General features: G+C 61.2%; 1 protein-coding gene across 2 annotated transcripts in view; it reads right to left on the bottom strand.

Moving 5' to 3' along the window:
• Nucleotides 1-661: 661 nt before the first annotated feature.
• KLHDC4 (kelch domain containing 4) overlaps nucleotides 662-15,397 on the bottom strand; it is a 75,409-nt gene continuing 60,673 nt past the window's right edge. For both annotated transcript variants that reach the window (XM_058279603.2, XM_058279604.2), the window contains exons 8-12: nucleotides 4,881-4,956; nucleotides 3,890-4,098; nucleotides 2,083-2,482; nucleotides 1,342-1,461; nucleotides 662-878 (exon numbers count right to left, since the gene is read on the bottom strand). In XM_058279603.2, coding sequence (XP_058135586.1) covers nucleotides 805-878; nucleotides 1,342-1,461; nucleotides 2,083-2,482; nucleotides 3,890-4,098; nucleotides 4,881-4,956 — 879 coding nt within the window. In that variant the 3' untranslated portion in view covers nucleotides 662-804. The remainder of the gene's footprint in view (nucleotides 879-1,341; nucleotides 1,462-2,082; nucleotides 2,483-3,889; nucleotides 4,099-4,880; nucleotides 4,957-15,397) is intronic.

The following is a 15,397-nucleotide window of genomic DNA, read 5'->3' as shown; positions in this document are numbered from 1 at the left end:
TGGCTGCTAAGACGAAAGGAAGAAAGTGGTCCAAGTGGGACCCCAATGATGCACAAAGAACCGACCCCGTCACCCGTCTCAGGCAGGCACCAGCCGGTTGCAGTGAGCAGACGAGATGTCCACCAACCACAGCAGGCCCCCGCTGCGTGAGGTCGGAGGGGCGCCTGCCCTGCCAGTCTCCACGCAGCAATCCCAGGCCCAGCGGGGAGAGGTGTAGACGACCCACGGCCTCCGCCCGAGGGCGGCCGACGGGCTCCCCGGGAGCGCGACGCTAGAGGTGACGGGAAGTAGAGCGGCCGGCTTCTGCCAGCCTCGACGCCCCGGGGACGCCCCCTGAGGATGGGTGGTCATTGCGACACCTGCCTGTGAGACCTCGTTCTGTCCAAGGCAGGACGCCGCACAGGGCACAGCGCCCTCATTTTCTCGAACAGGAGGATCCTTCCTGCAGAACTAAACACGCGGTCTCGGCCCCTGCTGACCTCAGCAGAGGCCCTGGCAGGGACGACGCTGCCCTGCCCCAGCCTTGGGGGAGCCCCCGGAGGGGCAGGGGCGCCGAGCCCGGGAGCTGCTGGGTGCTTCGGGCTGCACACACAAAGATCTTTGCAGCTACCTCGTTACAAGTCCAATTTACTTTAAATAACACCCAGTGATGCTGAGGGAATTCAAGTGTACTTTCTCTTTTAATTATTTTTGTCTCAGCATAGCATCTGAGACTGAACTGTCAGAAACCGCCCTTGCCATGGCGCGGGCCGCTCTCAGCAGCGTCTCCTCCTCGGTGCCGGGCCCCGCGCTCCCGGGCGAGCGTCACCAGCGCGGCTGTGCCCGGGAAGGTGGCTGGTGGACGTCTCCTCGGGCTCCTCTGGGGGGGGGCTGCCCCTCTTAACACGGGGAGGAAGAGCAAAGAAGTCAGGCCCCGGGGGGGGGGGGCCTCCAGCACTCGCGCTTCCCCTGCAGAGCTGGGAGGGAGGCCGTGTCCCCAGCGCCAGCCAGGGCCGGCCTCGCTTCCTGAGGGCTCCGCGCCCACACCCCTGCAGGGAGCACGCCGCCAGCGCACTCCAGCCACAAGTGTCTCCTAAGGTTCGAGCTGGCCTAGGAGGCAGTCAAAAATTAACTCAAATTTAACCAAGTTTTAAAGCTGTCCATGACCGATACAGGCTGGACCTTGGGACGGGCACGCGTGCGTGCTTGGAGGGGGAGCAGGCCGCGCGGCCCCGGGCAGCCCTCCCTGAGCCCTGTGGTCGCTCCAGCCCCCAGCCGGGCCTGCCAGGCTCCCCCAGGCGGCTCCCCAGCGGCTTCCCGCAGAGGGGGCCGGCACCAGCCCCTCCTCGCGTGCTCGGTCACCTGTGTCCTCCCCGCTCTCCTCTCCGGTGCTGTCCTCCTCGCTGTCCTCCTCGCCTCCTGCGCCCTCCATGTTGTCGCTGTCGTCCTCCGAGTCTGTCTCCTCCAACCACTCCTGGGTTTCTTTAAAAGCAAAAACAGGCACAGATGGGTTTCCCAGGACGCCCGGGAATTTGGGGGGACCGCACACGGACCTCGGCTCCCGCTGCCTGGGCGGGCCCCCTCAGGAAGCCCCGAGCACGCAGGGACCTTTGAAGAAAACCAGCCCCTGAACTTCAGAGCGGAGGTGGGGGGGTCCCGAGCCTGACCACACAGCCCCAGGCGCCCCTTTGTCGGGAGCGCGCGGGGCTCTGTCCTGCACAGAGCCGCCCCGGTGCTGTCGTGAGCAGCGGGCGAGCCGCGCACGGCGTCAGGACCGCTCCCTGGCACGGGGGTTCCTCCACTTCCCCTCTCAGACCTTAAGGGTGGGGGCTGCCTGCGTCCGAGGCAGGCTGGTGTGTCCACAAAACGTAAAACGTGAGAGCAAGGACTGGGGACAAAGATGCAGAGCCCTGGACGTCCCTCCGCCAGGGCCCCTGACCGCGCAGGGGCGCAGGTGCTGTGCCCGTCCTTTCCAGGACCGGAAGCCCATTCTCCCTTAGCCCAACTACGGAGGCAAGGAGGCCAGAGCCCGGGAACTGCCAGGCTCTTCCGCTGGGGAGGCACTCGAGGGGCAGGGCCGCCTGGGACCCCAGCCCAGCTTACTCGGGTCCATCTCCACCAGCGCCTTCCAGGCCTCCATCTTGTGCAGGTCGAGGCAGTAGAAGTCGCTGAGCGTGAACTGGCGCTTGCCGGCCTCAAACATGCCCCCGTACAGGTAGAGCAGCCCGTGCTTCACGGCCAGGAGGGCGCTGGAGCGGGGGCTGGGCTCCGGCACGGGCGCACCGGCCTCCTCGGAGCCGCCCTCGCCGTGGCTCTGTGGGCCCCCCGTGGGGCCGGGGGCTGGGAGCGCTTGTCTGATGGTGACCACAGTCCCGTCCTCCGCCACCACCTCCGTGACCACCTCCAGGGGCTGCGCAGCACCGGGGTCCTCGCACTCCTGCGGGCCGGCCCCCGGGGGCTCGTCCTTGCCCCGCCTGCGCCTCCTCTTCTCTGACCTGGGTCCCTGAAAACAGAGGAGAGAGCAGGCGCCAGTCCCGCCAGCCGGCCGAGGCTGCAGGGCAGGGCCCCCGCGAGCACGCGCACCGGCCAGCGCGCAGGGAGGCCTGGTGCTCTGGGCTGGCTGCAGCGGCCGTCACAGGAGCGGAAGGAGTGCCACGAGGGGAGTCACGAGCCCTTCCCAGGACCGCGCTGTGCCCTCCCTGCTCTGCCCTGGAAGACCTGTCTGGGAAAACCAAACGAACCACAGAGGGCCAACGCAGCCAGGAGACACCAGCATGCGTCACGGGGACTCGCGCCGTCAGCCTGGTGGGAGCCAGATGTGTTGGCGAGTCCAAGCTCCCGGCAGACGTCTGCCCGGGGTGGGGGCCTCCCTTACCCGGAGAGGGACAGGGTCGCCTCTGCCTCCCCCAGGCAGGGCGGCGCCCACCGTGGCGCACTTGTGGTCTCTACCACGCTCCCTGGCAGAGTCACCGGGCGTCCCTACAGCTCCGCCACCCTTTCCTCCTGCTGGCAGAGCGCCAGGCTCAAGGAACGCCTGCGTGGGTCCCCCCACGCTCTGCGACGCGCGCTCCATTTCCAGAGCACCACTGCCGCCCAGGGTCAGGCGCCAAGGCGTGGCGTCTCGGCTGCGACCTGCACCTGCGCCGTTGAGCCAGGAGCGCCCTCCGGGTCCTCATAACTCTGAGACCCGACGCCGACACAGAGCCGTCTGCCCGGCGTGGCTCTCCGAGCGCAGCCTCGGAACAGACCCCTCCAGGCCTCTGCTTCGTGTCCTCTCTCAAAAGCCAGTCCCTGGAGAGGCTCGTGAGCCTGGCAGAGGCCGCCCCTCCTGCGCCCCTTCCTGGGGGGCATTGGGCGAGGCGGCAGGCCGCCCCCGGCATGCCTGAGGACCGACCTTGGCGTGTGCAGCTGGTGGCACTCGCCCAGACAGCCCACGCCCTGCCGCCTGCAGAGTGTGCCGTGGCAGCAGGACAGGGCACACGCGGCCTACCTTCCGGAACCCCCACTCTACATACGACGGTAAACGGGGACAGGACCAGTCGCAAGTTGAAGCAATAAAAACGAAGCGGTGCCAGTACCCCCACAAACCCTCTACTGCCCTGGACACAGGGATGTACGGCAGCGTCCGAGGCCAGCGTCAGCCAGCACCAGGAGGGCTGGGGGCCTCCCGGCAGGGGTCCCCTGGGCCCGGGTGTCTGGGGAGGGAGGGTGCCACGGAGGCCAAAGCCATGCAGGTTCAGGGACACCCTGAGAGCGCCCCGCCTCCACGGGAGCCAATGCACTCCCCGGACCAGCTCACCCGCCCGAAGAGCCCCCCCGAGAGTGAAAGGAAGGGTGCCCAGGCCACACCCACGGGCGACGTGCCCGATCACCCATGGCCAAGGGCCTCGGCTCGAGACATGTGCTCTACCTTCAGCTGTCCTGCAAACCAGCGGTTCCTGGTGGCATCGTAGAAGTGCAGGTCGTTGAAGAACTCGCCCTCCAGGCTCTCGTCGTCTTCCTCGTCACAGACGCCCCCGAAGAGCAGCACCTGCTGGCCAGGGGTCACGGCCACGGAGAAGCCCGTCCGAGGCGTGGGCTTGACTCCAGAAGGGTTGATGCGCGCCCACGCCCACCTGCCTGTCGGGAGAAGCAGGGAATGCGGGGAGGGCCGGGGAGAGGGCCAGCGGCCACAGTGCGCAGAGCCACCGCCAGTGCTTCCAGCCCGTTGTCGCGGCTGCTCCTTTGGCAAAGCCCCAGAGAGACAAGCAGTCACCCTGTTTGCAGGAAGCAAGTGCTGTCCTCGGGTCCGAGCTAGACAAAAGCCTCCAGGAAGCTGGAGGCGCTGAATCGGGTCCTGGAACCTACTCCAACCCGGAGACACGCGCCTCCTCTCCCAGCGGTATGCCGCGTGCCCCGGCCGCCCTCTGCCCCCGCCTGTCCCGGCTCCCGCCCTTGTTGGCTGGTGGGCTGCCAGCCCTGGCCCCGACGACATTCCCGGTACAGCTGCTGAAACGCACCTGGGGGAGCCCCTGGCTGCCGGAGCCGTGCAGGGCCACCAGGGCCCCTGGCCCACGGTGCCCGCTGCCGTCCACCAGGACTCCAGCCAGTGTCTTCTCCACTCCCCTCCCCTGCGCCGTGGGAGCCCCTGTGGCTGGAGGTGCTGCCCCTTCGCCCCCGAGGTTGTCCGCAAAGCGGATGTCGTGCGCCAAGCTCACGTGCATTTTAAGTCTGCCCCCGGCCGTCTGCACCCGCAGCTCACCCACGAGGGCCTCGCCACCGTGCGCGATGGCACCTCGACCTTGTGGGGCCACAGCTCTGGGCCCAGACCCCACGTGCCCAGGGAAGGTGTGGGGAGAAAACAGCCTGGCTCTCGGCGCCGCACAGGCCGCCTGAGCCGTGGGGCTCTGTCCAGCACGTACCTGCGTGGCCGTCCTCACACCTGAGCTGGAACATGTCTGTGTGCACCGTGCCCCGGTCCACATCCTTCCTGACTCTCTGCAAAGGGGGAGGGAGGGGTCAGGGCCACCTGCACACCTGTGCGCCGGGGCCCCCAGCCCTGCTTTGCGTCTCGCTCCTCAGGAGCTTGCCTTGGGTGGCAGCCTCAGAGAAGCTGACACTGCAGGCACGCCCTGCTCCCCCTCCACCCTGACCTGCTAATGGGCATGACGTCCACTCGGCACAGGCTAGAAAACGCCTGCAGCCTCGCGGTGCCACGCTGCTGGGAACGCCCCCTCAGCCTCGCAGGCCCCTGCAGGGAGCAGCTCTAGGCAGGAGGGGTTCATAACTACACTGCAGAGGCCCACCCTTCAGCCTGGCCCCTCTCGTTCTGCATTCCAAAGGCGGGAGCCAGGCTTCTGGGCGGGACCCCACGTGGCTGTGCGCAGCGGCCAGCAGCGCCCCGGCCTCTGGAGCACGGCCAGCCTGCAGCCTGGGTCTTCTCCCGGCCAGCTGGACGCTGTTTCCTGAAGCCAGCACCCCCCAGCGCTCCCGCCACACTCCTTTCTTGAAGTTCCACATGCCAAGAAAACTTGGAGGGATTTCTCTAAGTTTTAATTTCTTCTTCATTTTCTGTACTCTAAGTTCCCCTTCTATTCCTAAAACTAACAAGTTCTACATCTACAGACACATGCAGAGACAGCACGGAGTCCCACAGAACCCGCGCCAGGCCCTCTGCAAGCACCTTTTGTGGGGTGCAAGGGTCTCCACCAAGGAACCAGTTCTGATACGCAGCACTCAGACCCCCCATTTCCACCCAACGTCCGTTTTCTGTCCCAGGACCCCTCTGGGATCCCCCCTGACATTTTGTCGTCAGGCTCTTCAGCTCCCCTGGGCTGGGTCACTTCTCGGCTGCTCCTTGGCTGTTCTGGGAGAGCCGGCCAGGCGTCATGTAGGACGCCCCGCAGGTGGGGCCTGTCGCCGTTTCCCACTCGCTTGCACTGGAGTGATGGACCGGGAGCACAGAACGCGCCCCTCACCACCGGCACTGTAGATGCCGACACGGGCCTCCTGGCCGGGGTCCTGAGGGTCTCCCCCTCCCACACTGCACTCCCTGGAAGGAAGTCCCAGGCAACGCCCACCGAGGAGCGGGCGGCGCGTCTGCGTAGCCTACCTGGGGCCCCTCGGCACAGGACGCAGTCTGCTCCTGCGTGTAGTTCTATGTTCGATCACTTATTCCCACCAGGATGGACTCAGGAATAGTTCATGCTGTGAGTCACAATCCAACACCACTTTATTTTCTTGCTCAAACGGTCTTGGCCACGGGGGCTCCTAGGTTGGGCTCCGCATCCTTGTTCTCTCTTTTGAGCACTCCCTCAGTTTCTGCTCCAGGCTCTGAATATTTCCTGCCCTTCCCTGGACTTGGCCATTTCTCTGCAGGGCCCGGCTCCTTTCACTGGGCCAAGACCAGGGCGATGGGGGCGCTCGGTGCTCGCTGGGCATCGCTGCTTCTAGGTCCCCTCAGTGGACAGAGCAAGCAGATGGCATTCTCCTAAAAATGAGCAAGCACCCTACCTCCCAGCATATACAAAAACCAACTCAAAATGGATTAAAGACCTAAATATAAGAACTAGAAGAAAACACAGGGAAGCATCTTCAGGACCTGTGTTAGGCAGTGGTTTCTTAGACTTCACACCCAAAGCACAAGCAACAAAAGAAACAATAAATGAGACTCTATCAAAATCAACAACTGCCATGCCTCGAAGGGCTTTATCATGAGTAAAAGACACCCTACTGACTTCAGGAGAAAATATCTGGAAACCACATACTAATAAAAGCTTAATATCCAGAATATATAAATTCTTCTACTTAACAAAAAAACCCAGTTTAAAAATGGGCAAAAAACCTGCACAGACATCTCTCCAAAGAAGATATGCAAATGGCCAGAAAGGACATGAAAAATGCTCAACATCATTAGCCCCCAGGGAAAGGCAAATCAAAACCACAATGAGACACCAACCCCTCCACACTCACTAGAACGGCTGCTGTTTTAAAAACGGACAATAACAAGCGTGGAGGGTGTGGAGGAACAGGACGCTCAGGCCTCGCTGGCAGGACTGTAAAGTGGAGCAGCTGCCGTGAAGGACAGTTAGGCAGTTCCTCAAAGTTAGGTAAAGAGCTACCATATGACCCTGCAATCCCACTTCTAAGTACACCCCCAAAGTACGGAAAACGAGGGCATGAACAGGTATTTGCACACGTTATTCACAACTGCCCAGAGCTGGAGGCAGCCCAAATGTCCACCAACTGATGGACGATCAGGGAAGGGTGGTTCGTACACACGACGGAGCAGCATTCAGCCGTCACAAGGACGTGACAACATGATGATCCTTGGGGACGCGAGGTAGAAGCAATTAGAAAAAGGGAACGCAGACCCTCAGAACCCGAACACAGGTAGTTAGGGGACAAGGAGGGCATCAAGGAAGGGAAGGTAGAGCTTCAAACGTGCAGGGGTCCTACGTGGAAGGGGAAACTGTTTCCTAACAGAGGGTGGGGATGGTAGCACAGCACTGGGAACACAACTAACACCGAAGCGTCTATTGGAATGTGGTTAAAAGGGGAAATGGCAGATTGTATATATGGCAACAGAATAAAATTATTTTTAAAAACCCATGGAACTGCCCTACACAGTGAACCCTAAGTTAAACCATGGACTTTAACTAATAGTACAATTATAAAAATGTGCTGTCATCAATTCTAACAAAGGTTCCACACCAATGCAAGGTGCTGGTGGAGGGTGGGGGGTGTGGGGGGGTATGGGAACCTGGAATACGGGCATGACTGTTCTGGAAACCCACTTCTCTAATTAAAAAAAACAAAACATGCATTTTGTTTACTGTAAGAGGGAAGAAAGCGCTATTTCCCTTTGGGAAAATGACACACTCTAAACATCAACAGATACTTCAGGTTTCCATCTGGGCCTGATGATCCCAAAACCAAGAGTGATACACGTTCAACACCTAGTTGTGGGGGCAGCCTGAATCTCAGGGGCGTAAGGGGCGGGTCCAGGTCCCCTTCCATTCTCTTCTAGAACACCTGTGCAGCTGGAGCGGGACCCCTGCTCTGCAGCCCGCCGTGGAGACGGGCCCATGCCCCAGCTCCAGCAGGTCAACCCAGGACAGACCCAGTGTCACGGGGCCTGAAATCTCCCAAGGCCTCGTCGCTGGAGGGTCCTTGGGGGAGCACAACCTCTCGAAATTCGAATGGAGCCGAGCTCCTGGCCGCGTTGCTATACCTGCCTTCTTTCACAATTTTGCCAGTTTTTCCTCCTAACAACCAGCAGGTCAAGGGAAGGACGGGTTCTTGTACGCAGAAACACTGAATGTTTCCACACAGGATCTTGAGAGCCAGGCTGCCGAGCACGTCCCACGCCACATCCCGCGCCACATCCCGCGCCACATCCCGCGCCCACTGGCCCAGAAGTCCAGTGACGGTGCCCACTGCCAGCTGAACGGGAAACAGGGATGCTGCATGCACCTCTAACTACAGCTAACCAGTTACCAGGTCCGACCCCCAACAGCTAACCAGAGCTAACCAGTCACCAGACCTGCAGCCCGAACCGCGCACTAGCTGGAGCTGGACGCCAGTCTGCACCCTAACGGCCCTCTACTCCTTTAACAGCACAGTTCCTTTTCTGAAGTGTTGTGACATCCCCCGAATCCAATTCACCTATCTTCAAAGGGAGTAACGAAAAGCAACTTCCTTCATTCTTTAATTTGGTGCTACCTGTGCTACAAATGCTTTCTTTTAATGCAGATCATGCTACCTTTAAATGCACACAGCAGGTCTTTTCATAAGATGGATTCAACTGTTCTGGAAGAGGAAACAGAACCTGCAGGAGTGCCTGGAAGCATTAAAGCTCCTTCTGCAGCCCCAGGCTCTGACCGCAGCCCCCTCTCCTCCTCTAGGAGCTGGCGCAGAGCTGGCGCCCGTGCCACCCGGCCCTTAACTCAGACTTGCTTTACAGAAAAGCAGCTGGCGCTGATGGCAGGTTTTGGTCTAACAGTGTGCTTACTGAACTCAAAGCCACCTGAGAGAGAGATGTGCCAAGTGTTAGAATGCCAGTTTGAAAAACAACCAAACTGCATCTGAAATTTCCTGCAGAGTCTGACGAGACACGAGCAGTCCCGGGAAGGGCCCAGAACAGCTGACGTTACAGGCCAAGTGAGCTCTTGCCAGGTCAGCAGCGTGGAGCTGTCCCCTCGGCCTGCACACGAGTGCTGTGGACACATGCCTCAACCCACGCTTCAGCCCAGCTGGCCTTGCACGTCGAGCTGGGCTCATGTCGAGGGCAAGTAGGAGAGAAAACTGTTTGGGCACTGGAGACCACGTGCCATCGATACGCAGCCACGTTCCCGCTGGCAAGACTTTCGCAGGAGCTAAGACCTGCGCCTCGCCCGCTGTGGACTTCTGAGGTGCCCCTCTGGGTAAGCATCAGCACCCAGGACCGTCCCAAGTTTATTCCCAGAGAGGCATGCGGGTCTGCATGAAGCAGCTACGTACTGTGGAAACAAAATGAAGAAGGCTGGAAGGGACACGCCACCTCCAAGGAACTGCTCTCCGAGGGCCCGTTACACCAGCCTCGGTCAACACCTCCAAGCCAGAGCGCGCAGTAGGACAGGAATGGCCGGGCCCGGCTGGCCGTCCTCTGCGGAGATGTTCTGGCAGCTTCTCAGGGGTCTGCACAGGGTGGGCGTCTGTGTGGCTGTGGATGAGGGCTTGGGGACAGGGTGGAGGCGGCATGGCCCGAGCGGCCTGCGGCCAGCCCTTCAGTCCAGGGAGCCCCTAAGCGGCAGCCACACCGTTCCCCGCAGAGCTTGCTTCAGCGTCCTGCTGGCAGGCTGGGGTGGAGGCGGCCTCCAGCCTCCCCTCTCCGCCCACCGCTGCCGGCCAGCAGCTTCCAGCGGTCCTTGCGGCTCGGGGAAAGAGGGCTTTGCCCTCCAGTGGTCAGGATCTCCCCAGGGACCGTCCACACGCTCAGGCCAGCTCAGGACCAGGTGTGCGCAGCTGCAGGGCTGCAGGCGGGGAGCTGGTGCCAGCGCCTCCTCTCTGCAGCGGCAGCCCAGCCGAGCCATTTTCAAAACGCAGAACGCAGCCCCGGGTCCTCGTGACCCCGAGCTCTGTGGCTCAGGCGGCCCGGGGCGGTGCCCGGCCCGCCCTTAAGGATGAGAAGCAAGGGGCAAGGGCACCGGGCTCCAGCGGCCCCGCTGTGTTCCAGGGCTCGTCAGCAACGCCGCTCAGGCACCTCCACCACTCGGGCAGGGGCAGCCGTGGATGAGGGGCCAGCAGCATCCCGGTGGCGGCCGCTCATCAGCAGGACCATCTGGAAGGCAGCGCGCAAGAGGGCCGCAGCGCAGCGCTTGCCACATGGGTGCTGGTATCTGCACGCTGCTTGGCGTGCCTGCTGCCAAGTATCTCTAGCATCACCGCTGGCTAAGGAAGGTGAAGAACACTCCAGAAAAACAGAGTGCAAAGGGATCCAGCAGGATGGCGTCAGTGTGAGTGGGCACTCACCATCTCTCTTGCAAAAAACGGCCGAGAGGGGGCAAGTTCCTGCCTAGGTGAGTTGTTTGGGAACCCACAGAGCAGAAGGGTTCAGGGCACTGATCTGGAGGGAAACGGACAGAGAGAGAAAAAGCCCAAGGGGAAACCCTGGTGCTGGAGTTGGTAGGCGTACCTTTGGGCTGTCGATGTGCCAGCTGGGCCCTGAGCTGCGGCAGAGTTGCAACACAACTCTCCAGTTCATTGGTCTCACCCAGGACAACTAACAAGGAGATGAAGACTGCCACACCAAGGAACTGAAAGAGTCCACAACTACAAGCAGGAGAGGCCCACCCACCAGCCGTGTGGGGTCGAAGCCCCCTCCCAATGAGAGGTGGAGTGGGCATCACCATCCCAGAATACTCAGGATTGGGGAATAAAATATGGACTAGAGTGGACTTACTGGTATTCTACCATAGAATTATTGGTATTCTAGCAATGGAAGAAATTATATCATGATGTGTAGACAATGGCCACTGGAGTTCTGCTGAAGGCAGGGAGAGGGGAAAAAGAGGTGTAATTTGGGAGCATTTTCAGGATTTGGAGTTGTCCTGAATGACACTGCAATGACAGATACAGGCCATTATATATCCTGATGTAACCTACAGAATGGAGTGGGAGAGAGTGTAGCCTACAGTGTAAACTGTAATCCATGCTTGGTGGCAACGCTCCAAGTGTATTCATCAACTGCAGTGAATCTACCACACTAATGAGGGATGTTAATGTGAGAAAGGGTGGGAGGTGTGGGGAGTGGGGCATATGAGAATCCCTTATATTCTTTTGTGTAATGTTTTGTGTAATCTACACATCTTTTAAAAGAATAAAAAACATACTTAAAAAAAGAATAGTCTAGAAAGTATTTCTGGACATGACCTTAGCTACAGGGTGGGACCAAGCCAGTGCACTTTGCACCCCAGCTGGGAACTTCCGCCAGGCATGTGTGCTCTCGGGAGTGGGGGTTCACCCGGCCTGCTCACTGGTTCACCCCTAAATGAAGGCTGTGATTTTGGGGGACCAAGCCTGGAGCCGAGTCCTATACCCCCGCACACCGGTCCTTCCTGATGGCCCAGGAAATGCTGCACCCCACCCCGACGGCATGGGGCAGCGTCGAGGTGCTCCACCACGAGCCTCGTAGCCGAGACCTTTCAAACCTGGAAACGGTCTGCCTCACCATCTGAAGGGCCCCGCAGGTGCCAGCAGGCGCGGCCCTGGACAGGCGTGCAGGCCGCACGGTCCAACTCCGCAGGGGCTTGGCTTTGTCCCCTGCATGGCGGAGAGCATGGATTTCAGGGCCAGTGATTTCGGCATTCGTGACCGAGGGACTCAGTGACCAGAGTGACAGGTGAGCTGAGGCCTGGGTGGCAGGACGCAGGCGTGAACAGTGCCGCGTGCGAATCACAAACCCCTCGCTCAACCACACTGAACTGTGGACGGACAGGCAACTCCCGAGTGCAGGGTTCAACTGGGAAAGCGGACCCCATCCTCAGTGGTTCCCGGCCCTGGCTGACCAGGACTGTCCCCCGCTGACAGTCTGAGGGTGGATGGCCCCAGAATGTTGCTCTTAACATCACCCCACCCCTAGGGTGTGGACCCGGCACAGGAGGGGACTTGCTGGGTCGCTGCAGTGGGGCGTGGCCAGTGCGGGTCTTAGTCCTCTTCCTGGTCCTCTGTGAACAGGATGAACATGGGGAGGAGGCGCGAGATGCGCACGCAGCTCAGAGAGGAAGCCACGGAACCACGGAGCCAAAGGCAACGCGACCCGGAGGGGGAGGCTGGGACGAGCAGAGGCCGTGGTGAGCCCTGCCAGGGCCGAGGGCCCAGGACTGCCCGGCCGGTTTCGGGGAGAGCAACACTGACAGTGTCCAGACATGGACACAGCTGCAGGCTCAGAACCGCGAGGTAAACCCCGAGGTAAAGCCGACCTATCCCGGGTGCCCTGCACCCCGGTGGCTAGCAGGCTCGCGCACCACGGACGCAGACGACCAGAGCGCAACCCCAACCACCCTTCCGGGGCCGGCTCACACGCCTCGTCTCCTGTAGAAAACCTTCCTGGCCCCCACGGGAGCCTGCGTCCTCCTCCCCGGGAGACCTGACACCACGTCGCCGGGGAAGAGCAGCCGATGCATCGAGAAGGACCCAGGTCAGAGCGAGAACCCCAGGGACCCAGTTAGGGTGGGCGGAAGGTGGCGTCTCTTTAGGACGGTGCCCGCAGGAAGGGCCAACACGGCGTGACATACGTGGGACGTGCTGGGGAGTCACTGGCGGTGCTCCTGGAATGGGAGAGCGCAGGCTCCAGGGCTGTCAGCCGAGAGGAAGCAGGGCGGGCGAGCAGCCAGGTTCCAGGCCACGCGCCAGGCTGCCAATCACCATGAATACAACGTGACGTGAACGTACTGTGAAGGCGCCTCCCGGGACCACCCGGCACGTGGGGTCGAGTTCCTGCCCGAGTCACCCTGACCACGGGCACTGCGAGGCCCAGACACGTGGGCCTGGCCCCCGGGGGCAAGGGAGGCTCCAGCAGGGCGGACGGGGGTGTGGAGAGCAGAAGGCACTGGAAGCGGTCCCCACTGGGCGGGGGGGGCCGGAGGCCTGCCCTGGACAACACTCTGAGCAGGGACGCAGGGGCATGAGTGCAAGGCCACCCGTTGCCACTCCTGGGAGCAGGGGAGGGCTCCGCACAACCAAGGCGGCGCAGAGTGGGTGCAGGCTGGTCCTGGGCGGCTGCTGAGGCCCGAAGGAGCGCGCACGTTGACCCGGGGTGGTGGCCACCGCCAGAGGCGCCAGCAGAATGGGGCGCCAGCAGAATGGGGCACCCGACGCTCTCTCAAAGGTTCCCACTGGCTCGCCTTGAGAAAAAACCATGAGGGTTGAGGACAGAGGCAGGGCCAGTGTGGGGAGCAGCCAGCCAGGGGGGCCACGGACCAGCCACAGCTGTGCACATGGTGGGAGGAAGGGGCTGCCGTGGCAGTGTCCAGGGTGGGTGCCAAGAGGCACACATCAGGAAGGGCCCGGAAGGTCACTCCCCCGAGGCACCTACTTCCCAGTGGACTCTGAGATGCAGGGTCGCCAGTCACAAGGCAGAGGAGGGAGGGGATGTTGGTCCCAGGAAATAAGAAGAGGGCCTGGAAGAGCACCCAGGAGGAGAGCCCCACCCTGGCTGTGAACCTCATGCACCCATGCCAGGCCAGCACCTCCCTGGCCAGCTCCCCGCACAGCTGCAGCTGAGGAAGACGCAGAGAGCTGGAGTGAGCCGAGCCCAGGGTCTCCCCAGCGCATAAAGGGGAGACGGGTGATGTGATGAGGAGGCGGAGGAAGCAGAAGGAGGCGTGCGCCTCCAGTCCAAGGTCCAGAGAAACCTCGTGACGTCCCAGGAGCGCCTCCAGCGGGCCATGAGCTGCTCCACACACTTGCCCACCGACCTCAACTGCCCATGTTAATATTCACAACATCCACAGCTCGGCTCTTCCACCAATTCTGGAAAGTCCCCGTGAATCCAGACTCGCTCTCGCCACCTGAACGTGCCACAGGTGTGAGGTGGCCCCTGGATCAGGTGGACTCAGACGACCAGAAGGGCTGAAGGGTGGCCTGGCAGCTGGCGGGAGAGCAGCAGCTGTCCAGAACCACGCCCTGAGCACGTGGTGTCGGCCTGAGGTCCCCCGCCGCCCCCCTGCTGTGCCGAGCAACCTCGAAGTGCAGGCGTTGGAGCAGGGACACCTCAGCACGCAGCGCAGCCGCTGCTCCCAGCACCCTCCAACAGCCGACGTGTCGGGACGAGGCCGACCAGCTCTAAGCCCCGGCAGGAGACGACTGCAGAAAAGAGCTGGTCTCCTCTTTCCAGAACAATGGCTGTTCAACCCTGGGTCAGCTCTCTTCATTTCCACAAGCTACTGCATCTACCGGACCTCCAGCAAGGTCTGCCCTGGGTGGGGTGGGCGCGGCACAGGCGGGAGAGGATGTGGAGACCCCTGATGGGGGTCTGCGGGTCATTTGGGGATGTTGAAACCAGCCCCAAGAACGCGCCAAAACGTTTCCAAATGGAGAGCTTCCCTCCCCAGCTCCACTCTGTCTCCCTGCTCATTATTCAGAGAAAGAACATCACATCGTCTTCTGGTGCCATATGCCAGGAAACGGTGCTTCTTCATGGAAGTCCTAAAAAAAAGAGTAAAACTGCAATCCAGCAGTCACTGTGTTCATTTGTAACTACCTGAAGCAACCGCAAAAGCCTCCTGTTTAACACTGCCCCCAGAGAGCCAGGGAACTTGATCCTGGACGCCCACCGGTGAAAAGCCACCCGCCAGGAGCGCCCGGCTGAGGACACCCACTGCTCCCGGCGGCCGCGCAGCCCCGACCCAGGCCGCTGCTCCCAGGGACGGAACGGGAAAGCGCGGGCCTGATGGACGACGATGTCCACCTCCCACGTGAGCCCTGACCCAACAGGGAGAAGAGCAGCCCATCTGCCTCCCCGCTGCCCCGCAGCCTCTCCTGTCACCCAGACACCAACACGAAGCCATTGGCCACCAAGTTGAGCTGAAGGGCCATGGCAGGCGGCGCCCCCACATGAGCCTCCAGAGCAGGAGACGTGCAGTCGCACTGGGCGCGGGGACCCACCACTGCATGCTCGCCATTCAGCTCACCTCCCTTCCCACCCCTCTCAAACCCCAACCCTTGCACGGGGGTTAAGTATCTTTTAGAGTCTCAGAAAAGGAGAGGAGGAAAGGATGGGAGAGAAAATCAGGGCAGGAAAAAGGAAAAAAAAAATTTATACACATATATATTTGAAGAAATAACGGCTGAAAATAATACACATTTGGTTGGTGGAAGATAAATTTTGAGATTCAAGAAGGTCAATGAATGCCAAGCATGGTAAGTGAGAAACCCGCAGCTGGGCCTGTCACAAACT

Source organism: Dasypus novemcinctus, chromosome 18, assembly GCF_030445035.2.
Source record: "Dasypus novemcinctus isolate mDasNov1 chromosome 18, mDasNov1.1.hap2, whole genome shotgun sequence".
NCBI lineage: Eukaryota > Metazoa > Chordata > Mammalia > Cingulata > Dasypodidae > Dasypus > Dasypus novemcinctus.
Note: the sequence above shows the minus strand (reverse complement) of the source record. Positions and strands in the feature narration are given on the sequence as shown.